The sequence below is a fragment of the Scyliorhinus canicula genome, chromosome 20 (genome assembly GCF_902713615.1).
Source record: "Scyliorhinus canicula chromosome 20, sScyCan1.1, whole genome shotgun sequence".
Classification (NCBI taxonomy): domain Eukaryota; kingdom Metazoa; phylum Chordata; class Chondrichthyes; order Carcharhiniformes; family Scyliorhinidae; genus Scyliorhinus; species Scyliorhinus canicula.
Genome location: NC_052165.1, coordinates 44973908 through 44999177, shown reverse-complemented (window position 1 = coordinate 44999177; position 25270 = coordinate 44973908). Strand labels below are relative to the sequence as shown.

At 50.0% G+C, this 25270-nt stretch overlaps 1 protein-coding gene across 2 annotated transcripts in view; it reads right to left on the bottom strand.

Annotated features, from left to right (window-relative positions):
* si:ch211-244b2.3 (uncharacterized protein LOC557230 homolog) overlaps positions 1–24923 on the bottom strand; it is a 44424-nt gene extending 19501 nt beyond the window's left edge. Inside the window, exons 1-5 of one of the 2 annotated variants that reach the window (XM_038781312.1) lie at positions 24509–24923; positions 16341–16488; positions 14193–14337; positions 1868–1988; positions 1672–1759 (exon numbers count right to left, since the gene is read on the bottom strand). In XM_038781312.1, coding sequence (XP_038637240.1) covers positions 1672–1759; positions 1868–1988; positions 14193–14337; positions 16341–16488; positions 24509–24533 — 527 coding nt within the window. In that variant the 5' untranslated portion in view covers positions 24534–24923. Of the gene's footprint in view, positions 1–1671; positions 1760–1867; positions 1989–14192; positions 14338–16278; positions 16489–24508 lie in introns of those variants that run through there. The other variant, XM_038781313.1, reaches the window with a different exon arrangement.
* Between the last annotated feature and the right edge of the window lie 347 nt (positions 24924–25270).

Sequence of the window (25270 nt, the reverse complement as noted above, 5' to 3'; positions counted from 1 at the left end):
CTCCATAAACCTCTCTGTCTCTCCACCTCTCCCCCATTAAGACATTTCGGACACCAACCAAGTTAGCAAGGTTTTTGATCACCCTAATCTCTCCTCATGTGGCTTGGTGTTAATTTTTTTAAATACTCGTTCCTGTGTGTAATAATCCACAGGAGGCAGGAGTCCCGTCACCACACCAATATTTATTGCCAATAACTAGATACAAGAGCAGCTCCGAACAGAGCTGCTAGCATTCCAGTCAACTTAAGACTGCTCACAAAGCCTACACAGGTGCTTATATGGGCCCCCTCAATGAGCTATCATTGAGGGAGCTCATACTCTAATTAGCCAACCAGTAATGCTAATTGGAGGTCATTACACTGTGAACTGCCATGGTTCGGTGCAGGTTAGGTGGATTGGCCATGCTAAATTGCCCTTAATGTCAAAAAAGGTTAGATGGGGTTTTTGGGTTACGGGGATGGGGTAGAAATGAGGGCTTAACTGGGTCAGTGCAGACTCGATGGGCCGAATGGCCTCCTTCTGCACTGTATGTTCTATGAATTCTCGGGCAGGATTGGGTGGAGGTAGGGCAGCACGGTGGCCAAGTGGTTAGCACAACCGCCTCACGGCGCTGAGGTCCCAGGTTCGATCCCGGCTCTGGGTCACTGTCTGTGTGGAGTTTGCACATTCTCCCCGTGTCTGCGTGGGTTTCGCCCCCACAACCCAAAAATGTGCAGAGTAGGTGGATTGGCCACGCTAAATTGCCCCTTAATTGGAAAAAATAATTGGGTAATCTAAATTTAAAAAAAAAAAGTATTGGGTGGAGAATTGGTGCCGAAGCCAAATTCACGGGCGGTGCCGATTTGACGCCAAATCGCGAAACCCCAGCACCTCGACAGCGGCGTTAAAGCATTCCGGAACACATGAACAATAGACACCGTTTGCATATCATTAGCGGGCCCAGCCCGGTATTCTCCATGGCCTCCACGATTCTCTGCCTCCGATGGGCCAAGTTCCCGATGGCGTGGTTCACGTGTGCTTTTAGAAATAATGAAACCGGCGTGGCGGCTGCTGAGGGAGAGCGAGGGTGTACAAAAGGTACCCAACATCGCAGTAGTTTGCTGACAGTTGTGCCGCTGGCCGGGGGGGGCTCTTGGCAGGGCCGGGGGGAGTAGTGGGGGGTGGCCAGGAGGTGGGCTTTGGGGTCGACTGGCATGGAACACCATTGCTGCAGCCGGCAAGGTAGCCATTCAGCTGTGCACACCGCTAATAGCCCACTTTGGACTTCGTGCCACGGGTCATATAGGTGTCTCCCCCCCCCCCCAGGGCATTCCCCCTGGGGGCTCTCTGGCCCCAGCTGATCCATCAGCTGTACAGGCATGCTCCAGTGCAACCAGTGTATGTTCTATGTTCTTGCCTGGGATGGTGTGTGTTGGGATTGTAATGTTTATGTGCGGCTGCAGCTTGTCAGCCTCCCCAGTGTCAATCATGGACCCGGCGTATCCCGCACCGTTTTTCATTGGAATCGATTGTGTTCCACACGGCACCGGTGCTAGCCTCTCAGCGGTAGCGGAATCCATCCAGGTGCGGCACCGGTTTTCCTGTCATAAAAGTCCACAGTTTCTGCATTGGCGTCAACACTTAGTCTCAGAAACGAAGAATCCCGCCCCTCATCTTTGAAAGTGTACTAACCGTTTTGCATTCTGAGTCGCTGGAGTAAACTGTGACCTCCTCCTGACCTTTCTCTTCATACCCGTTTGAACATTAGTCTGAATCATTGCTAAAAGAGTGACGGAGGAAAGAGAAAGATCTGTCATATGAACATACCAGATACAGGTACAGGCAGCAAACACTGTTCCACATGCATTATACTAACCAATCTTCATACCTGGGAAATTAATGGTGTAACTTGAATTTCCGACTTGAAACCTATAGATATTTTGAGGAGCCATCTGGAATTGGTATTCAATATCAGAACTGTTAACTGTTGCTGTTTTGTGGCCAGTGCCCTGGAGTGAAGAAACACAGAATGCATTGGATATCAGTGAGGGCTAGTGGTTATGCACAACATTCCCATCCTTTGGAGTGAAGGAATTAAATTTTGTATTTAAAATGTTTGATGGATTTATTCCTGCCGCTGTTTCTGCGGGGAGCATTCCATGTCCTCAATTCATATCAATAGTCAGTGGGTCATTATATTTCATTGGAGATCCCAGAGTGGGGTTGGGGGGGGGGGGGGGCACAGAAGATGAAGTTGAGCAGGGGGCCAACTCCTTATCCTGAGCACATGCCCAGTGTTCTCGATTTCCCAGCCAGCAGAGGCAGATTTACAGGTCGATAGGCCCCCTGCTCAACTTCATTTCCAGTACCCCCCCCAACCCTACTCTGGGATCTTCAGCCAAACCCAATCCTGGCACACACTTTCTCTACCCTCACCCACACTCTCTCTTCCTCCCGACCCCTCACACTCACCCTCTCTTCCTTCTGATTCCTCGCACACACACTCTCTCTTCCTCCCCACTCACACACACAGCCTCTCCTTTCATAGAACATAGAACAGTACAGCACAGAACAGGCCCTTCGGCCCTCAATGTTGTGCTGAGCCATGATCACCCTACTCAAACCCACGTATCCACCCTATACCCATAACCCAACAACCCCCCCCCCCCTTACTTTTATTAGGACACTACGGGCAATTTAGCATGGCCAATCCACCTAACCCGCACATCTTTGGACTGTGGGAGGAAACCGGAGCACCCGGAGGAAACCCACGCGCACAGGGGGAGGACGTGCAGACTCCACACAGACAGTGACCCAGCCGGGAATCGAACCTGGGACCCTGGAGCTGTGAAGCATTTATGCTAACCACCATGCTACCCTGCTGCCCACCCTCGCACGCACCCTCTCTTCCTCCCCACTCACACACACAGCCTCTCCTTTTTGCCCATCCTCGCACACACACCCTCTCTTTCTGCCGCCCCCTCACACTCACCCTCTCTTCCTTCTGACTCCTGGCACACACACCCTCTCTTTCTACCCACTCTCACGCGCACACCCTTTCTGCCCACTCTCATGCACACACTCTTTCTACCCACTCTCCCGCACACACTCTCTTTCTGCCCACCCTCGCACACACCCTCTCTTCCTCCCCACTCACACACACACCCTCTCCTTTTTGCCCATCCTCGCACACACACCCTCTCTTCCTCCCCACCCTCTTCCTCCCCACCCTCATGCACACCCTCACTTCCTCCGCACCCTCGCACACACACCCTCCCGCACACACCCTTTCTGCCCACTCTCTTTTTTAAAAAAAATAATTTTTATTCAAATTTTCACAAAATATCAATAACAAAATACAAAAAAAGAGGAAACAAACCCCCCCCCCCCCATATATACAAAAAATAAATCAATTAACACCCGTCATCAACAATGAACAAATATACACACTCCTTCAACGCAAAACAAAGAGACGACCCCACTCCAGGCTGCTGCTGGCCTTTTTCTAACGTTCTGCCAGGAAATCTAGGAACGGTTGCCACCTCCCGAAGAACCCCTGCACTGATCCCCTTAGGGCAAATTTTACCCTCTCCAATTTAATAAACCCTGCCATATCGTTGATCCAGGCCTCCACGCCCGGGGGCCGCGCATCCTTCCACTGAAGAAGAATCCTCCGCCGGGTTACCAGGGACGCAAAGGCCAGAATACCGGCCTCTTTCGCCTCCTGCACTCCCGGCTCATCTGCAACCCCAAATATTGCGAGCCCCCAGCTCGGTCTGACCCTGGATCCTACCACCCTCGACACCGTCCTCGCTACACCCTTCCAAATTCCTCCAGCGCTGGACATGCCCAGAACATGGGGGTGGTTTGCTGGGCTCCCTGAGCACCTAACACACCGGTCCTCACTTCCAAAAAACCGGCTCATCCTTGTCCCGGTCATGTGAACCCTATGCAGCACCTTAAATTGTATGAGGCTGAGCCTCGCGCAAGAAGAGGAGTTCACCCTCCCCAGGGCGTCCACCCACGTCCCCTCCTCGATCTCCTCCCCCAGCTCCTCCTCTCATTTACCCTTCAGCTCCTCCACCGAGGCCTTGTCTACCTCCTGCATCACTTGGTACGTTGCCGAGATCCTCCCCTCTTCAACCCACACCCCCGAGAGCACCCTGTCCTGGACCCCCCGCGGCGGCAACAGAGGGAACTCCGCCACCTGCCGCCTGACAAACGCCCTTACCTGCATATACCTGAAGGTATTCCCCGGGGGGAGCCCGAACCTCTCCTCCAGCTCACCCAGGCTCGCAAACTTCCCATCCACAAACAGGTCCCCCATCCTCCTAATACCTGTCCTGTGCCAACTCAGGAAGCCGCCGTCAATTCTCCCCAGGACAAACCGGTGGTTACCCTGTATCGGGGACCCCACTGAGGCCCCCACCTCCCCCCTGTGCCGTCTCCATTGCCCCAAAATTCTGAGGGTAGCCGCCACCACCGGGCTCGTGGTATACCTCGTTGGAGGGAGCGTCAGCGGCGCCGTCGCCAGGGCCTCCAGGCTCGTGTCCACACAGGACGCCACCTCCATCCTCATCCATGCTGCCCCTTCCCCCTCCATCACTCACTTACGCACCATCGCTGCGTTGGCAGCCCAGTAATACCCACAGAGGTTGGGCAGCGCCAGCCCCCCCTATCCCTGCCCCGTTCCAGGAACACCCTTCTCACCCTCGAGGTCCCCTGCGCCCACACAAACCCTGTAATGCTCCTATTAACCCGCTTGAAGAAGGCCTTTGGGATAAGGATGGGGAGGCACTGGAACAGGAACAGAAATCTTGGGAGCACTGTCATCTTGACTGACTGCACCCTACCCGCCAAAGCAACGCCAGCATGTCCCACCTCTTAAACTCCTCCTCCATTTGCTCCACCAGCCTAGTGAGGTTAAGCTTGTGAAGGGCCCCCCAGCTCCTCGCCACCGGGACACCCAAGTACCTGAAGCTCCTCTCCGCCCTTTTCAATGGGAGCTTACCAATCCCCCCCCCCCCCCCCCCCCCCCCCCCCCACCTCCTGGTCCCCTAGGTGTACAATGAACAGCTCGCTCTTCCCCATGTTGAGCTCGTACCCTGAGAAATCCCCAAATTCCCTGAGAATCCTCATTACCTCCGGCATTCCCCCCCCACCGGGTCCGCCACATACAACAACAAGTCATCCGCATAGAGCGACACTCGGTGTTGCTCCCCACCTCGCACCAATCTCCTCCAGTTCCTCGACTCCCTCAACACCATGGCCAGGGGTTCAATTGCCAGCGCAAAAAACAGGGGGGACAAGGGACACCCCTCCCTCGTCCCTCGGTATAGTCGAAAATACTCTGACCTCCTCCTATTCGTGGCCACACTCACCACCGGGGCCTCATATAACAGCCTCACCCAACTGACAAACCACTCCCCAAACCTTTCCAGCACCTCCCACAAGTACCCCCACTCTACCCTATCGAAGGCCTTCTCCGCGTCCATCGGCACCACTATCTCCGCCTCCCCTTCTACCGCCGGCATCATTATAACATTCAAGAGCCTCGGTATGTTAGTGTTCAGCTGCCTCCCTTTCACGAACCCCGTTTGATCCTCGTGGATAACCTGCGGCACACAGTCCTCAATCCTCGTGGCTAAAATCTTCGCCAGCAACTTGTCGTCTACATTTAAAAGTGAGATCGGCCTGTATGTCCCACACTGCACGGGTTCCTTGTCCCGCTTAAGGATTAAGGACATCGTCGGAGGCAAAGCCCCTCCTTCCCTTACCTCGTTGAAGGTCCTAACCAACAGAGGGCCCAGCAGGTCTGCATACGTCTTATAAAATTCGACCGGGAACCCATCCGGCCCCGGCGCCTTCCCCGACTGCATGCCCCCTATCCCTTTGACCAACTCCTCCAGCCCAACCGGCGCCCCCAATCCCTCCACCTGTCCCTCCTCCATCCTCGGGAATCTCAGCCGGCCCATGAAACACCCCATCCCCCCCTCCTCCAGTGGGGGTTCGGAGGGAATGGGACAACTCATCGCCGCCGACTCATCGCCAGCCCAACTCATCGCCAGCCCAAAATAATAATAAAAAAAAAACGCCTCTTCATACATAACAAGTAATTACCGACTAACTAGATCCACAAATAACTCAATTACCAACACACCTATTTGTCAACAAATAAATCTGTTCCTCCACATAACAAGTAATTACCGACTAACTAGATCCACAAATTACCGTTTCTAGGAACTTCAATTTTAAATTCTTCCAATTTTAAACCCTTTACAATGGAGCAAGTTTTAAATCAGCGAGGCAAAGAGAAGTTTTCTCATAATGGATATCTGTTCATTTTTGATAAATTCAGTAAAACCGAAGGCGATTTGATGTTTTGGCGATGTGAACAGCTCAGCAGATGCAAAGCAAGAATTCACACAAGATTTGGAAACGTAGTGAAATTCATAAATACTCACACCCATGACTCTTCACCAATACGAATGGAAGTAGCAAGGACGACTACAAAAATTAAAACCCAAGCCGAGGAGACAATGGAAAACCCAAGTGTATTGATTAATGAAGTTTTGGCGAATGTTTCCCAAGCGGAACAAGGATCACTACCGTGTGCGTCTGCTCTGAAGAAAACAATTCGACGGAAACGGAATCAAATTAGCGTCCCTCCGCCAGACCCAATTGACCTTCATCAATTAGCAATCCCTGATGAATATGCGACGTACGAAACGGAGCCAAACCAGAAGGAAGTTTTTTTACTAAAAGACAGTGGTCCCGGAGAAGACAGAATCTTGCTGTTTGGAAGGAGAAGTTGGTTGCAACAGTTGGCTTCATCAAAAGTTTGGTATGTCGATGGAACCTTTAAGATAGCTCCGAAGCTATTTTCTCAGGTTTATATTGTACTGGCTCAAAAATGCGGAGGTGTCATCCCAGTACTTTATGCTCTTTTACCTAACAAGCAAAAAGTTACATATTCAAGGTTATTTGAAATGATAAAAGAAATTGAGCCCACCGTAAACCAGAAATCAATTGTATGTGATTTTGAACTCGCGGCATTTAGTGCAATCAAAGAAATATTTCCAAACGTAGAATTAAAAGGGTGCTTCTTTCACCTTCTTTCACCAGCAAAATTAAAAAGATACCTAGATACTGATAACCGCATTCTTAGGATAGTCCAAAATTTAATGAAAGGATTCCTATTGAATATTTACGCGGTATTTCTCATAACATAAAATAAGTCTTTTCACCTCCATTAATTTTTGAGACTTTGATTTTGAATAAAGATGTTTTTAATATCCACTGAATTTTATTGAGCACTCCATGAATTTCAATTTTTAGTTGGGCTGGCGATGAGTTGGGCTGGCGATGAGTCGGCGGCGATGAGTTGTCCTAGACCCGGTTCAGACCGATACAGTTCCTCGTAGAAGTCCCTGAAGACCCCATTGATGCCTACCCCATTTCGCACCACATTCCCTCCCCTATCCTTAACTCCACCGATCTCCCTAACCCCATCTCGCTCCCTAAGCTGGTGCGCCAGCATCCGGCTCACCTTTTCCCCATATTCATACACCGCCCCCTGTGCCTTCCTCCACTGAACTTCTGCCTTCCTGGTGGTCAACAGGTCGAATTCGGCCTGGAGACTACACCGCTCCCGAAGTAATCCCTCCTCCGGAGCCTCTGCGTACCTCCTGTTCACCCTCACCATCTCCCCCACCAACCTCTCCCTCTCTCTCTGCTCTCTCCTCTCCCTGTGGGCCTGAATAGAGATCAACTCTCCCCTAACCACCGCCTTCAACACCTCCCAGACTGAGATACCCTCAATTACGACACAGGAGAGAAGATTGGTAATTCAAAGGCTTTAATCATCAGAGAACTGAACAGCTGCCGAGAAGTGTGCTCACCACATGCTGCCGAGTGAGCTTCATCTTATATAGCGTTTCCTGGGGGCGGAGCCAGAGGCGGAGTCCCCCAGGGTTCCAAGCCCGGTCTTAAAGAGCCAATGTATTAAAGGCAAGGTACAGTTACAGCAGTTACTGATACCATTCATCACACAGACCGTCCCCACTCGGACCTCCCCATTGTCATTGGTCTCCAGGTACCTCTCAATACTTCCTCGGACCCGCCCGCCCACCTCCTCGTCCGCCAGCAATCCCACCTCTAAGCGCCAAAGCGGGCACTGGTCCCTCTCCTCCCCTAGCTCGAATCCACCCAATGCGGGGCATGATCAGAAATGGCTATCGCCGAGTATTCAGTATCCTCCACTCTTGCAATCAGCGCCCTACTCATAACAAAAAAATCAATCCGGGAATAGGCCTTATGCACATGGGAGAAGAATGAAAATTCCCTGGCCCTCAGCCTAACAAACCTCCATGGGTCAACCCCTCCCACCTGGTCCATAAACCCCCTCCTATCCGTCCTGGAGGCCTCCTACCCGTCCTGGATCTGGATCGATCCAGTGCCGGATCCAGCACCGTGTTAAAATCCCCCCCCCAGTATCAGGCCCCCCATCTCCAAGTCTGGAATCCGGCCCAACATGCGCCGCATGAAACCTGCATCGTCCCAATTCGGGGCGTATACATTGACCAGCACCACCCGCTCCCCCTGCAGCTTGCCACTTACCATCACGTACCACCCGCCACTGTCTGCCACAACGTTCGACGCCTCAAACGCCACCCTCTTCCCCACCAGGATCACCACCCCCCCCCCCCGATTTTTTGCATCCAGCCCCGAATGAAACACCAGTCCTGGTAGATCCGTACCTCCGCCTCCGTTCTCCCACCTGCTGCTCCGCTCCTTCTTGGCCCACCTGAGCACACACTCCCAGTCAGCGAACTGGTGGAACCGCACCAGCACCGTCCGTGGCGGCTCATTCTTGGGCCTTCTCGCCAATACTCCGTGGGCCCCCTCCAGCTCCAGGGGCCCCTGGAAGGACCCAGCTCCCACCAGCGAATTTAGCATTGTGACCACATAGGCCCCCACGTCCGACCCCTCCAGCCCCTCCGGAAGGCCCAGGATCCGCAGATTTTTCCGCCTAAAACGGTTCTCCATCTCCTCGAACCTCTCCTGCCATTTTTTATGGAGCACCTCATGCGCTTCCACCGCAAGGCCTAATATATCGTCCTCATTTTCGGAGACCTTTTGTCGGACCTCTCAGATTGCCACCCCCTGGGCCGTCTGGGTCTCCAGCAGCTTATCAATTGAAGCCTTCATCGGCTCCAGCAGCTCCGCTTTAAGCTCCCTGAAGCAGCGCTGAAGAGCCTCCTGCTGCTCCTGCGCCCACTGCCTCCATGCCACCTGGTCTCCGCCCGCCACCATCTTGTGCTTCTTCCCTCGCACCTGCTTTGGCTTTGCTATCACTTTTGTAATCGCCCCACTCCTAGTCCAGGCCATACACTGCTGGGGAAATGTTGCTGACTCCTTCCCACGTCGGGAAACGTCGAAAAGTACTGCTGGGGGCCCTAAAAAGAGCCCAAAAATCTGTTCCTAGCGGGAGCTGCCGAACGTGCGACTTAGCTCCGCATAGCCACAACTGGAAGTCCTTACTGCCCACTCTCACGCACACACCCTCTCTTTCTGCCCACCCTTGCACACACACCCTCTCCTCCTCCCCACTCTCACACACACACTGTCTTTTTTGCTCACCCTCGCGCGCACACCCTCTTTCTACCCAACTTTGCACACATCCTCTCTTCCGCCTAACCCCTTGCAATATACTTTCTCAATTTTCTACTACGTTGTTTTCCTATGTATTAATTATTTGAGCCTAAAACTATGCTTTTTTAAGTGAAAAATATTAGTGCCAGTTGACATTTTATTTCAAAATATGAATTACAGAATCATTAGAGCTAGACGTTTGTTATGCAACAGTTTAATTATATAATTCTAGCCTATTAAAACATGGCGTTTATAGCACTTTACCAAGAAGATATGGAACGAAACTGCGTAAATAGAGTTAAGATACAGATCATAATGGTAGAACAAGCTCAAGGGGCTGAATGGTATAATCTTGTTTGTATGTTCCTATCTAGATATCAATGAACAGGGCTTGGCACATCTGTGAAACCATTCATCCATCAAGCCCTTTCCCCAGTCCTTTCATACTCGTCCAGATTGCAAATAGCTATTAGTCCGCTAAATTAATGGCTCACATGGTACCATCTCTGATTTTCTCCCGCATTAAATGTTAAACATTATCAGATTCAGCAACCTGATCAATCTTCAGTGCCTCAAACTGAGCTTTTTTTTGGTAAAGTATTTTTATTCCTCAAATTTTCAGCATTTTTACAATTTACAACAAACCCAACCCTCCGCCCCCATTCCATTAAACCCCCACCCTGACTTCCCCTCAGCCTCAAACTAAGCTACGGCCATTTATACATTTACATTCAAAGAGTCAATACAGAAAGCATTTATACCTACCGTTGTATCATCAATGGTGAAAATGAATACTGAACATATACATTTTAGCCATATCCTACTCTCAATCCTAACCATCATGCTGAATCAAAGGACTTACTTGGTCTTTCTGGCCACTAACAGAATTTATAAAGCGTTATATTTGTAGCATTCACTTGTGGCTTTAGTTAACTTTAGCTGTATCTGATACATATCAATGAAATCTTCCCAATGTTTTATACTTTGTGAAAAAAAAATTTTGAGGCTACTTTCTGACTATTTCTGTAAATAACTTAATTTTCTTCTCTATAACTTATTACCATCGACCAGTGCACCCCAATCTCCATTTTTGAAACATTTCTTTATACCTGAAAATTGAACCCATTCTCACAGCAGGTACAGCAAATTGCCTGCAGCAATAGCTTTCTCAACCAATGAAATACAATGACACAATGACTATTGATATGAATTGAGGATATGGAATGTTGGGACATGGAACGCTCCCAGCACAAACAGCGGCAGGAATAGAATCCATCAAACATTTTCTATACAAAATTAAAATACATGGAGAGGTATGGGAAATAGGAAGACATTCTGAGAATTGTGCAGTTATAATCATAGGCCAAGTAACTTCCTTCTAATGCTGTGAATTTCTACAGTTCCTACATGGGATATCATCTCAGGGGTACCGCTGTTATTTAAGTCCATTATTTCCTAACATGTTGAGCAAGAAGGAATTCTTGCCTTTACCCTCAACTATCTTTTTCCTGACATACTATCTATTGAATAAGGTAACACACACACTAATTTCTGGGCAATTATCAGTGTTTCATAATACACAGATACTTTTAGGCATTGTGGTTATGCTTCAAATACGATAAATAGGATAAAATCTTTTGGGGTCTAAAGAATTTGGCATGACATGACCCAAGTCTTGATCTCAAACTCATTACATTGTGCAAGGTGGTTAGCACTGCTGCCTCACAGTTCCAGGGTCCCTGGTTCAATTCCGACCTCGGGTGAATGTGTGGAGTGTGCATTTTCTCCCCTGGTCTGTGTGGGGTTCCTCTGGGTGCTCTGATTTCCTCCCACAGCCTAAAGATGTGCAGGTTAGGTGGACTGGCCATGCCAAATTGCCCCTTAGTGTCAAAAAGGTTAGGTGGGGTTACTGGGATAGGATGGAGGCACGGGCTTAAGTAGGGCCCTCTTTCCAAGGGCCGGTGCAGGGCCGATAGGCCATATGACCCTTTTCTGCACTGTACATTCTACGAGGTGATGGTTTACTATGCCACAGTAATCTCTGCGCTTCCATATGCAGAGAGATTTTGACAAGCAACAGCAGGCACCTCAGAGCACCGGAGAAGTACCACCAGTGCGGCCGTTGCAAGATCCTCCAAATGGGCTGGCCAGGAAAACAGCATCTCCCAAACTTACATACCCAGCATTGAGGCACCAATCACTCAAAACCAGCTCTGCTGGGAAGGACCAGCCGTTCATCTACCTGACACCAGACACCCGGAGAAACTACTTGGAACTTGGTTGTGGCAGGAAACTCCCAGGAAGACAGCGGAAACATTTCAGGAATGTCCTGAAATCATCTCTGAAAAGGTCAAACATCCCACTGACTCGTGGGGGACCCTGGCTTGTGACTGACAAAAATGGAGAAGATTCATTCAGAAAGGAACCAAGCACATCGAGAGACGTCATTGGGAAGATGAAGAGGCAAGGTGGACGCAACAGAGTGAGCACCTACCTCAGGCACCACCTGTGGCTGAATCTGCAGATTGCGCATTGGATTTATCAGCCACCTCTGAACCCATCAAACCGGATTGGAAGCAAGTCATCCTCAATCCCAAGGGATTGTCTAAGAAGAAGGATTTTAGGAAGGATGTGATCCGGCTCAAGAGAGTACAGAGGAGATAACAAAAGATGTTGTCAGGATGGAAAGTTTTAACAATGAGAAAAGATTGATTATGCTGCCGTTGTTTTCTTTGGAACAGAGAAGCTTGAGGCAGATTTAAATGAGGTCAATAAAGCAGGCCCTAGGTAAGAGAAAATAGGGACAACCTATTTTACCCTAGCAGGGGAGAACAATAATCAGGGAGGAGATATTTAAAATAATTGACTGATTAGGTGGATTAGTGGAGAGTTGAAGAGAAAGTTGTTCACCAGAGGGTGGTGGGAGCCTGGAACTTGCTGCCTGAAAGGATATTAGAGACAAAGAACCTCCTCACATTTGAAAAGTACTTGGATATATACCTGAAGTAATACCAGCTACAAGGATATGGACCAAGGACTCGAAGTAGGATTAGGCTGGATTACTCTTTGTCAGCCAGCACAGATTCAATGGGATGAATGGTATCCTTCCCTGCTGTATTTTTAAAGATTTCATGAATCCATGAGTTTTGCCTTGTGTGTTTATCTAGATTTCCAGTCAATTTATCTGTACTAGCCCTCAAATCATAGGAGCTTACAGTACAGAAGGAAGCCATTCTGCCCATTTTGCCTGTGCTGCTTCTTTGAAAGGATAGTTGTGATTATCTCCACCCTCCTGTTTTTTGGCTGCAGCCTTTGGATCAGGAGATTGTAGGTTCACGTCCCATTCCAGAACCTGAGCACCAGGTTGACATTCTAGTACAGTATTGAGGGAGTGCTGCACTGTCAGAGTTGCCATCTTTCAAATGAGAATGTGAACCAAGGCCCCCCAAGGCCCTGTTTGCTCTCTCAGATGGGTGGTAAAGATCCCATGGCAATATGTCGACAAAGATTAGGGGCGTTATCCCCTGTATCCTGGTCAATATTTATCCTTCCATCAAAATCACAAAAACAAATTCCCTGGTCATTATCATATTTGTGTAATAGGATTTTGTTCTGCACAAATCAGCTGCTGCATTTCAACAGTGTCTACACTTCAAGGGTATCTAATTGGCTGTAAAAGGGTTTTGGGATGCCCTGAGCTTGTGAAAGGTCATATATAAATGCAAGCTCTTTTTTTCATCTGTCATTGTATGTGAATTATCTAATTGACTTGATTTAATATTGGGTATTAACCAGAGTATTTAATGTTTCCAAGTTCTTGGGCGGAATTCTCCCCCCCCACGCCAGGTGGGAAAATCGCCGGGGCGCCCAGCGAGTCCCGCCACACCGCCCCAGCACCCTCACGCGATTCCCCCACTCCCCCCCCCAAACCGGCGCGGCGAGATTCATGGCTGGCTGCTGGGAGAATCGCTGCTCGCCATTTGTAACGTGCGAGCGGCGATTCTCCGGCCCGGATGGGCTGAGCGGCCTGCCCAACACGACAGGTTCCTGCCAGCGCCGTCCACACCTGGTCGCTGCCGGCGGGAACAGCCCGGGAACGCTGGGGGGGGTTCTTGCATCGGGGAGGGCCTCAAAAGGGGTCTGGCCCGCCATCGGTGCCCACCGATCGGCGGGCCAGCCTCTCTGAAGGAGGACCTCCTTTCCTCCGCCGTCCTCCAAGATCCATCCGACATCTTGCGGGGCGGCCGCTGGGAGGATGGCAACCGCGCATGCGCGGGTTGGCGCCGACCGGGGGCGGGAGAATAGGGGGCTGGGGGCGGCCTCCGACGCCGGAGGAAAACACTCTGGTTTTCACTCCGGCGTCGGAACTTAGTCTCCCGATGGGAGAATCGTGCCCCTTGTATTAGAGAGAAATCATATAATCAATATGTCCTAATGCCTCTGCAAGGGCAAAAGAGATCAATGGCAATATTCTATAAAGGCAACATTTATTCGGTGAGCTCAGGTGGACAGTGCATTCACTTTAATACTAAATCAATTCCAATCTTCTGTCATCTTACGTGAACTCCATATTCCCTCCAGAAATTATCATCCAGAAAATACCAGCAGTATTCGTTCATTTGTTGGGCCTGTGGAAAGGTCATCCTTTGTAGTTTGAAACTGTTGCCAACAATCGCCATCTTGTCAAAGTCGAGATACATTGTCCTACGGGCGAACAGGGAGACAAGAGTATGTCTGCAGTTAGAACAGTCGATATTCACTGATACCTACAGCATCAATGCTGGCCACTCAGCCCATCATTTCTGTACCAGCTCTTTGAAACAGCAGTAACTATTAGTCCCACATCCCCCACATTTCTCTGTAACCCTGTCAGTTTCTCATCCTCCATTATCCATCCAACTCCCTTTTCAAGTTATTTATGGATTCAGATTTTACCACCTTTCCAGTTAGAAAGTTCCAGAACTCTCCAATTCTCAGACTATAGGAATGTCTCCTCATCTCTGCTCTAGGCCAGTGAGTTTAAACCCAGGGCCACTGTTTATTCGCCCACTCAGCCAATGGAAAAGCCTTTTCCTATTTACCAGATCTCTCATTATCTTGAAAATCTCAATTAGGTCATCTCTTAACCTCCCGTATTCCAGGATGAACAGTCTTAATATTTCTCACTTTTCCTCCTGGATTTGAAAAAAAAATCATCGACCTGAAACATTCACTCTAGGATGGGATTTTCCAACCCCAAGCCATGTTTTACAACAGCCCGCTATTGGCCAGTGGCAGAATCTTCCGGTACTGTCACTGTCGACAGGGTTTCCCATTGTTCACATCCTCCTCTGACGGGGAATCCGCATCAGGGAGCACCATCGGCAGGACTGGAAGATCCCAGAATGGCTGGAAAATCCCATATGTTTCTCTCTTGACAGATACTCCTGACATGCTGCATATTTCTGATTTTCAATATCTGCAAGAGTTTGGTTTTGTTATAAGTTAAGTTTGTTTATTTTCTTTCATTAATCCAGAGTAACCTTTCTGGGAACGGCTCAGTGAGAACAGCAGGCACTTTGTCAATCTCTTGCTGTAGGCAGCAGAGACAAACAGAAATTCATTGATTGGGGATGAGGGGCCCAAAAAGATATTGAATTGCACAATACAAAATCTTTAGACGCAAATACTCACTGCCAGTGTTTATGCTCCACACAATTCTCTGCCCACATTCCTTCATAGAATCCCTACAGTGCAGAAGGATTCCATTCGGCCCATATAGTCTGCACCAACCCTCCGAAGAAACATCCGAACTAGGCCCACTCCCCCCCCCCCCCCCCCCCCCCCGCACCTATTTCCATAACCCCACCTAACCTTTGCGTACTAAGGGACAATTTAGCACGGCCAATCCACTGAACTTGCACATCTTTGGACTGTGGGAGGAAACCGGAGCACCCGGAGAAAACCCACGCAGACATGGGGAGAACGTGCAAACTCCACACAGTCACCCAAGGTCAGAATTGAACCCGGATCCCTGGCACTGTGGGGTACCATTGCTAGCCACTGCCATGGTGCCACCTCCTTAACTCTAATTTCCTACAACTCTCTGAGATCTTTGCACTCCTATTATTCTGGCCTCAAGAACAGCCGCAATTTGAATCGGCCCATCGTTGGGAGACGTACTTTGCCCTTGTGGGGATACTATGAGACTTTCAGCTATCCAGGTCCTAAGCTCAGGAATTCTCTCCCTACACATCTACCCCTCTCTACCACTCTCTCCTCCTTTCAGCTGCTCCTTAAAACCTTTGACCTAATCTAATGTTTCTACTTTCCTGGTAACCCTGCAAATCTTCCCCTTTTCAAGTATTTATCCAATTCCCTTTTGAAAGTTATCACTGAAGATGCTTTCTCCTGCTTTCAGTCATCACATGCCAGATCAGAATAACTCCCTGCATCTAAAGGATTTCTCTTCACCTCCTCCCATACTCAGCTTTATTGCAAATTTCCTTCAATACATGTGGTCTGCTGACTGACCTCCTGCCAGTTTCTCACTATCTATTTTGTTACACCCCATTATCATTTTGAACATTTTAAGGATTGGAACTAAATGCTAATTAGGAGTAAAATGCTAATCTTGCCAGTGAAACGCGCATTCCATAAACAAACCTAAAATAAAATTGGGATTTCTTCAGGATGTGCTCCTGGTAACGCCTCTGGGTCGCGCTTACCCATGTTGAGCGGTGTGGAGATGTATTCCTTCTGCTGTCGGCAATGTATACTGTGCTTCAATTATCTCATCATGGGCTACATCCAACCATTGATTTCCATTGTGAACCTGCCACTGGAATGATTTCTCATCCAGCCCATGCTCTGCAGCTATCAAATAAATAAGACAAAAATAAGATTTAGTTACATTTACAAGGCATTTTCATACTTCACAAATGTTCTATGGCCACACTGAGTAACCTCAAAGATACACTGGGGAAACCCACTCTTCCCCCCCCCCCCCCCCCCCCCCCCCAGATAAGGTTTGCACAAAAATTTCCCACAAATGCAAACTTCCCCGGGCAATCACCCTGCACTGGGAACCATCCGGAATTGCAAACTTCGCATGGTTCCGACTGAGTTACATTAAAGGTTACCCACAAAAAAAATTAGAAGAGTTAAAACCTCTTCTAGATTCTTGATAATTATTGTGCAGAGTCACACAGACCCTCCCCCCCACCTCCCCTGGCCCCACCTCACCCCCCCCCCCCCCCCCCCACACACACCCTCAATACCCCAGGGGACTCCCAGCAGATATGACTTCTGCCAACCCCAAGGGCACCTCCCAGCCTACTCCAGCCGCACATACTACTCACCCCCCCCCCCCCTCAACCCCGTGGGACTCCTGCCCACCCTCAAATCCCTAGTGGCCACACCCCACCCTCTACCTCTCCCCACCGACTCCCCCCAACATACTACTTCCACCTGCCCCAAAATTTCAGGGGGCAAACCCCACTCCCCAACTACCCTTCTACCCTCAGGACTACCACCACTCCCCAGAGGATATCCCCCCCTTGCAGAACAACACCAACACCCGACTAATTCCCCCGCCCCACTCCAAACCTGACACTCCCTCCCACCTTCTGACAGATTGATTCCCCCTCCCCCTAGACTGCCAGCCCCCTCATGAATGACCACCACTGCCCCCCAACTGGCTGACTCTCCACAACCCCCCCCTGCACCACATTCAGGCCCAATAGGGCAGAGAAAAACACAATTTAACCCATTGAGTTCAACGTTTACAGCTGCGCCCAGGTCTGAGCTACTTGTATCCCCAGATACCTAAAGCACGCCGCTACCAGCCGAAACGGCAGCTTCTCCAGACCCAATCTCCTGCTCCTGCGAATTGTTTGGGAACACCTCGCTCTTCCCCATGTTGAGCCATTAAGGCACATAAAAATGCCATCGAGTCCATTCCAGCTCTCTATAGACCAGTCCAGTCAGTCCTTAAAGAGTCCTTGATAGTGGAGTTTATCCTGACTCTTGACCATTTTCAGAGAGCCGTTACATTCTCTGTTGCAAACTAACAGGTCAAGATGCCATTTTGTACTCATACAGGACTAACAAAGTTATTTTGTATTCTCTACTTTATAATCATTCACATATATCAATCAAGAAATACTGTGTAATTGGTGTACAACCAGAAACAGATGACTAAATAAATTGTGAACCCTGATGTATAACTGGTGAATAAGTAATTTATCAAGTAGTTATTAAGGTTGGGTAGTATTCTAATGTCTAAAGTTTAAAGTTTGCTGTAAGCACTCAGCTACTGTCCTTGACTGTTTAGGGCAGGCGGTATGAGAATAAATAAAAACTTGCCCAAATTCAGATAAAGAAATATCATCAATTGGCTCATTGTTAAACCCATGGACTAAATGGCTAACTCCAATAGAATTAACCCAGTAACAACAATGACCAATTGGCTAATTACAGCAGCCTTGATTCACGATGATGTAATGCTAATTCAGGGGTTAAAGGTGAATTTTGAGAGCCACCTTGTTGCCGGTAGTTGATTCAGGTGGTATTGTGTGCCCGCTGGGACAGGGGTTAAGTAAATCATTGTCAGTTTGGGAACCTGAGGGAGATTCACATTTCTACCTGGGATTATCGTTCAATTGAGCCTGTGAAAGTTGGTTGTGTATTTCATCAGTAAATCTTGTTCTCTTAAAATAAACTTTTTGATATTATTTATTTGTTCAGAGTTCTGTCTTGGTCAAAGTCTCTTTTGAACTAAAAGGTTTCCGAGGGTCAATTTGGAGTCGAGTAATTTGGTGCATGCAATGAAATTAAACTAAATCTAAGTATTAACTATAAATCCCTTTAAAACTCACAGTCCCATTACCCAACTCTATCCCGGTGGCTCTATTGTTGGTATTGGTTCTGGGCGAATAACTCCGAGATCATGAGTTCAATATCACCCTGGCATGTTGTGAAATAATTCAAAAGCTGGCAATAGGAAAAATGACCAGGCAAGTTGCTAATTGTTGTAAAAATACCAGTTGGTTCTCAGATGTATTTCGCTGAAGGGAAACTGTCAGCCTGACCAAGTCTCACCTCCGCCTGCCAATGTGACAAGATAGGCTGAATACTCTAGTCGAGAGTACTGCCAACCCTCTGGAACAACAACACCTTTCTTCCATTTATATACAGCCTTTATTGTAGTTAAATATCTCAAGGAAGTGATTAACAAACTAAATTTGACACCGAGCCACACTGAGAAATGAGGAAAGCTTCCTCCTAGAGGGCGGTTTGAAAGAACCTCTGAAAGGAGTCTAGAGAGCGGCAAAGTGGTGGAGGGATGCAGGGAGGGAACTCTGGTGCTGAGAGTCCAGAATTCTGAAGGTACAGCCACCAGTGATAGAGTGAAGAATCGGAGTGCACAAGAGACCAGAGTTATAGGATAGCAGAGATCTGGAGGGATGTAGGGCTGGAGACGATTACAGAGATAGGGAGGGAGGGGGTGAGACAGGCAGACTGGTCATCCAATCACAGGCTCAGCTGAAAGTTGCATCACAAAGGTCTTGGGCATCAACAGGGTGGGCAAGATACCCATTCTCCTACACAACCCTCCTAACCTATCCACCCTCCTAAACTCCCACCAACCCTCCCTCCTAAACTCGCACCAACCCTCCTAAACTCGCACCAACCTTCCTAACCTCCCACCAACCCTCCTAACCTCCCACCCACCCTGCTAACGTCCCACCCTCCTGCCCAACCCTCCTAACCTCCAACCAACCTCAGAACCTCCCACCAACCCTCCTAACCCACCCACCCTCCTAATCTACCCACGCCCCTAAACTCCTACCACCCTCCTAACCTCCCACCCACCCCCCCTCCTAACCACCCACCTCCCCTCCTAACCTCCTACCCGCCCTCCTAACCTCCCACCTGCCCTCCTAACCTCCCAGCCGCACTCCTAACCTCCCAGCCGCCCTCATTTTTAAAAGAAAATAATTTTTATTCAAATTTTCAACAAATTTTAACCAACCAAACAAACAAGAGAAAAACAGTAACCCCCCCTCTAAATTCAAAAGCAATAAATTAACAAAAATAATGAGCATGAAACCATGGAACCACACACCCATCCCCCATAACGAACAAGTAACCCCCGCACCCATCTCCGCCCCCCCCCCCCCCTCCCCCCAACTCCCCTGGGTTGCTGCTGAAGTTGACCACCCTCTAATGCTCCGCCAGGAAGTCTAGAAACGGCTGCCACCGCCGGATGAACCCCTGCACCGACCCCCTTAGGGCAAACTTGACCCTCTCCAGTTTGATGAACCCAGCCATGTCGTTGATCCAGGATTCCGCGCTTGGGGGCTTTGCATCCTTCCACTGTAAAAGAATCCTACGCCGGGTTACCAGGGACGCAAAGGCCAGAATACCGGCCTCTTTCGCCTCCTGCACTCCCGGCTCCGATGCTACCCCGAAAATTGCGAGTCCCCAGCCCGGCTCCACTCTGGAGCGAATCACCCTTGACAATGTCCCCGCAACACCCCTCCAAAAGCCCTCCAACGCAGGACACGCCCAGAACATGTGGGTATGGTTTGCTGGGCTCCCCGAACACCTGACACACCGGTCCTCTCCCCCAAAGAACCGGCTCAGCCTTGTCCCAGTCATATGCACCCTATGCAGCACCTTTAGTTGGATTAAACTAAGCCTCGTGCAAGAGGAGGAGGAATTCACCCTCCCCAAAGCATCCGCCCACGTCCCCTCATTGATCTCCTCTCCCAGCTCCTCCTCCCACTTCTCTTTCAGCTCTTCCAGCGAGGACTCCTCCCCCTCCTGCATCACTTGGTAGATTGCCGAGATCCTCCCCTCACTGACCCACGTCCCCGAGAGCACCCTGTCCTGAAACCCCCTTAGCGGCAACAGTGGAAACTCCGCCACCTGCCGCCTAACAAACGCCCTAATCTGCATATACCTAACCCTAATTTGGTGTTCCCTGAGGGAAGACCCCACCTCCCCTCCAACTCCTCGAAGGTCACAAACTTCCCATCGAGAAAGAGGTCCCCCATCCGCCTGATACCTGCCCTGTGCCAGCTCAAAAACCCTCCGTCCATCCTCCCTGGTTCAAACCGGTGGTTCCCCCTTATTGGGGACCAAACTGAAGCCTTCACCTCCCCAGTATGCCACCTCCACTGCCCCCAGATTTTGAAGGTAGCCACCACCACCGGACTCGTAGAATACCTTGCTGGGGAGAGCGGCAACGGCGCCGCCACCAGCACCTCTAGGCTTGTGCCCACACAGGACGCCGCCTCCATCCTCTTCCATGCCGCCCCTCCCCCTCCATCACCCACCTACGTATCATTGCTACATTCGCAGCCCAGTAGTACCCACACAAGTTGGGCACGCCAACCCCCCACTTCCCTACCCCGCTCCAGGAATACCCTCCTCACCCTCGGGGTCTTCTGCACCCACACAAACCCCGTAAATCTCCTACTGACCCTCCTGAAAAAAGCCTTCAGGATAATGATAGGTAGACACTGGAAGAGGAACAGAAACCTCGGGAGCACCGTCATTTTGACCGACTGGACCCTGCCCGCTAGGGAGAGTGGCAAAACATCCCACCTCCTAAACTCCTCCTCCAACTGCTCCACCAGCTTCGTAAAGTTCAGCCTATGCAGGGCCCCCCAGCTCCTGGCTATCTGGACCCCCAGGTATCTGAAGCTCTTCTCTGCCCTTTTCAGCGGAAGCTCCCCTATCTCTCCCTCCTGGTCCTCCGAATGCACCACGAACAGCTCACTCTTCCCCACGTTGAGCTTATACCCGGAGAAGTCCCCGAACTCCCCAAGAATCCTCATCACCTCCGGCATCCCCCCCCACCGGGTTTGACACGTACAACAATAAAGTGTCCGCATACTACAACATCAGTTGCCCCCCCCCCCCCCCCCCCCCCCCCCCGCACTATCCCCCTCCAGTTCCTCGATTCCCTCAGCGCCATGGCCAGGGGTTCGATCGCCAACGCAAACAGCAGGGGAGACGGGGGGCACCCTGCCTCGTCCCCCGGTACAGCCGAACGTTCTCTGACCTCCTCCCATTCGGAACCACACTCGCCACCGAGGCATCACAGCCTCACCCACCTAATAAATCGCTCACCAAACCCGAAGCTCTTCAAAACCTCCCAAAGATATCCCCACTCCACCCTGTCAAAGGCCTTCTCTGCATCCATCGACGCCACTATCTCTGCCTCCCCGTCCACCGCCGGCACCATTATGACATTGAGAAGCCTCCGCACATTAACGTTCATCTGCCTCCCCTTCACAAAACCCATTTGATCCTCGTGCATAACCTGCGGCACCACATCCTCCACCCTCCTGGCCAATATCTTGGCCAGCAGTTTCGCATTCACATTAAGGAGCGAAATCGGCCTATATGATCCACACTGAAGGGGGTCCTTATCCCGCTTCAGAATCAATGAGATCAACGCCCTGGACATCGTCGGGGGCAAGGCTCCCCCCCTCCCTCGCCTCATTCAAGGGCCTCACTAGCAGTGGGCCCAGCAGGTCTGAAAACTTCTTATAAAATTCAACCAGGAACCCATCGGGTCCCGGTGCCTTCTCTGACTGCATGCACCCCATCGCATTAACCAGCTCCTCCAGCTCAACTGGCGCCCCCAGACCCTCCACCTGCTCCTCCTCCACTCTCGGGAACTCCAGCTTGCCCAAAAAGCGGTCTATTCCTCCCTCCTCCACTGGGGGCACTGACCGGTATAACTCCTCATAGAAGGTCCTGAACACTCCATTAATGCCCCTTGCACTCCGCACCAGATTCCCGCCTCCATCCTTAACTCCCTCTATCTCCCTCACTGCCTCCCGCTTCCGGAGCTGGTGCGCCAGCATCCGATTCGCCTTCTCCCCATATTCGTATATCGCCCCTTGCGTCCTCCTCCACTGTGCCTCCGCTTTCCTGGTGGTCAATATATCAAACTCCGCTTGGAGACTACGACGCTTCCTTAATAGCCCTTCTTCCGGGTCCTCCGCGTACCTCCTATCCACCCTCACCATTTGTTCCACCAACCTCTCCCTCTCCCTTTTCTTGCCCCTCTCCCTATGTGTCCTGATGGAAATCAGCTCCCCCCTGACCACCGCCTTCAGCACCTCCCAGACCACCCCCACCTCCCCATTATCATTAGTTTCTAAATACCCCTCGAAGCACTTCCGGACCTGCCCGCATACTTGCTCGTCCGATAGCAGCCCCACCTCTAACCTCCACAGCGGGCGTTGGTCCTTCCCCTCCCCCAGCTCTAGATCCACCCAATGCGGGGCGTGATCTGAGATGGCTATCGCCGAATATTCCGCCCCTACCACCCTCGGTGTTATCCTGTGAACCTGGATTTAAACTGTGTTGTTTGGGGACTGAAGCCAATGTGAGATAATCTCCCACAGGGAGCTTCAACTCAGTGCACTCGATTTCTTCCTGAAGCATTTGTTTGTGTCGCTTCACATTCTCGTTCAGTGACAAGTCTGAAAACAACCCAACCCACCTTGTTCCAGGCAATGGAAAGTAAAACTGCAGCTGCAAGTTTGACAAATAGTTCACATCCAAAATGTGAATGCGCTGTCCGACACAAATATAACAAACTATTTCTCAGATAGCATGACTCAGACCGTTGACCTGTCCTCTCTTTTTCTTCCCAGGTCATTGTTGATGAGGTTGGTCTTTGATCCAAGCATGAAGCGCTTCACGCCGCTCCAGCCTCCCATCCCGGCATGAACTGTGTGCCGCGGGAGCCGGTACTGAATGATCTGTTGAGCTGCTTGCAGAAAAATACTTTTCACTGTACCTCGGTACACGTGACAATAAACAAATCCAATCCAATCCAGTGGCACCGGCGCCAACCCACAGTGGCCCCCCTCAACACGCTGGCCCCGACGCAACATGCTGCTGGAGTTCAGGGGCCAGCGCGGAAGAAAATCGGCCCGGGGAGCGAGAGGCCGGCCTGCCAATCGGTGGGCCCCGATCTAAATTACACTTGCAAAGAGCTGGCACAGGCTCGATGGGGTGAAAGGACTGCTATATGTGCCATGACCATTCTATGATTCCATGTCACAAAATGCTTCACCAGAATGTTATAAAACAAAATTCAACAGCGAGTCACAGAAGAAGATATTAGAGCAGGTGACCCCGAGTTTGGTGGAAGTAGATCTTTGAGGAGAGAATCCCATAGCTGAAGGTTTTGATGCCCCAGCACCACTTCCCCACATCTCTCCACTGCTTGCTGACCTTGCTGTTGTCCTCCCACACTAATTTTCACCAAGCTAATCTCCAATTAATAAAACCCTCTTCTGTGAAATGAGACTGTCCTTGGAGGAATTCCCCATAATTAAGGCCAACATTTTAACCCATTATCCTCCTCCTCCAGGAACCATGCCCGAAGAGCCCATCGACGTCCATTGGATTGGCCCCTGATTATGCTTGGAAAAAGTGTTGCAGTTATTTGCTGTTGTTTTTCGTGGTCTGGCCGACCCACGCTCTTAATTCCTGGTCACACAATGAACACAACTTCCGTGGCCATGAAGTCCTGAAGTGGAACTTGAACTGGGAACTGGCCTAGAGGCAGGGACCCTGCTCAATGCACCACAGGACCTCCCTTGCCCAGTGTCATGTTTCAGGAAAACGGGAGCAGACGTTAACGAAGAAGCTTGAAAGCATTACAGCCGGAGTGATTGGTAAATCTACCCAGAGGGGTCTAATCCCCCAAGGTTTCGACAACTTCACTTCCTGGGATATAATTCGTGGCAGTAGGCTGAAGAATTTGTGATCATACAGCACAAACCATTCACCCGGTTGTTGCTCGGAACAACCCCAATCAGCAAACTCCCCCCACCTCCCCCATTGGCCTCCTTACCTTCTGAACTAAAGTGATGTTGCATCTGGGGTCTTCAGGAGTTACTGCCTGTTGGATTCTAACTTCTGACAAAATCTTCCCGCCGACAAGTTACTTTCACTTTGATAAGTCTCAGTTTCCTGGCATCAGCTGTTGGATCTTAAACCATTGGGTGGATGGTTTACTCTCTTTGGGACTATTGCTTAATGCACAACAATTTGGGTTATACACCCGGCACTGTCACAGCCTGAAAGTGAAAATCCACCTTGTTGTTGCTGAGTTGTTCAGAATGAAACTAGCTGACGTTACAGGAGGGCGTGGCAAGCTCACCCTTTCTGTCCTTTGCAATGTGAATTCTCCCACATGTCGATTTATATTCACTCCATTCCCATCACATCATAAGCAAACCTTGATCCTTACATTTTCTCTCTTCCAGAGCTCCCGCCAGTTCCAAGGCTGACTGGTCACGTGTTGTTTACTTCCCCTAGATATTCTCATCCCGGGAAAAAATTGACAGTGTCGGCTAATTTAAATCTGGCCAGTTCACCAAATTGTCTCCTGCTTCATGTTGTGTGCCTATGGAATTTATATTGAGAGAAATACACTACAAGAGGCTAGAAGTCAACTACACATTAGGTTGCACCTGGAGTTACTGCAAACAATGCTGGATACCACATTTTAGGAGGGAGTGGATTTGTTAAAATGAATGTACCAGGCGAGATTACATTAACTATGGTTGTATTCCCCAGGATTTGGATGGTTTTGGGGTGATCGGAGTTTTCA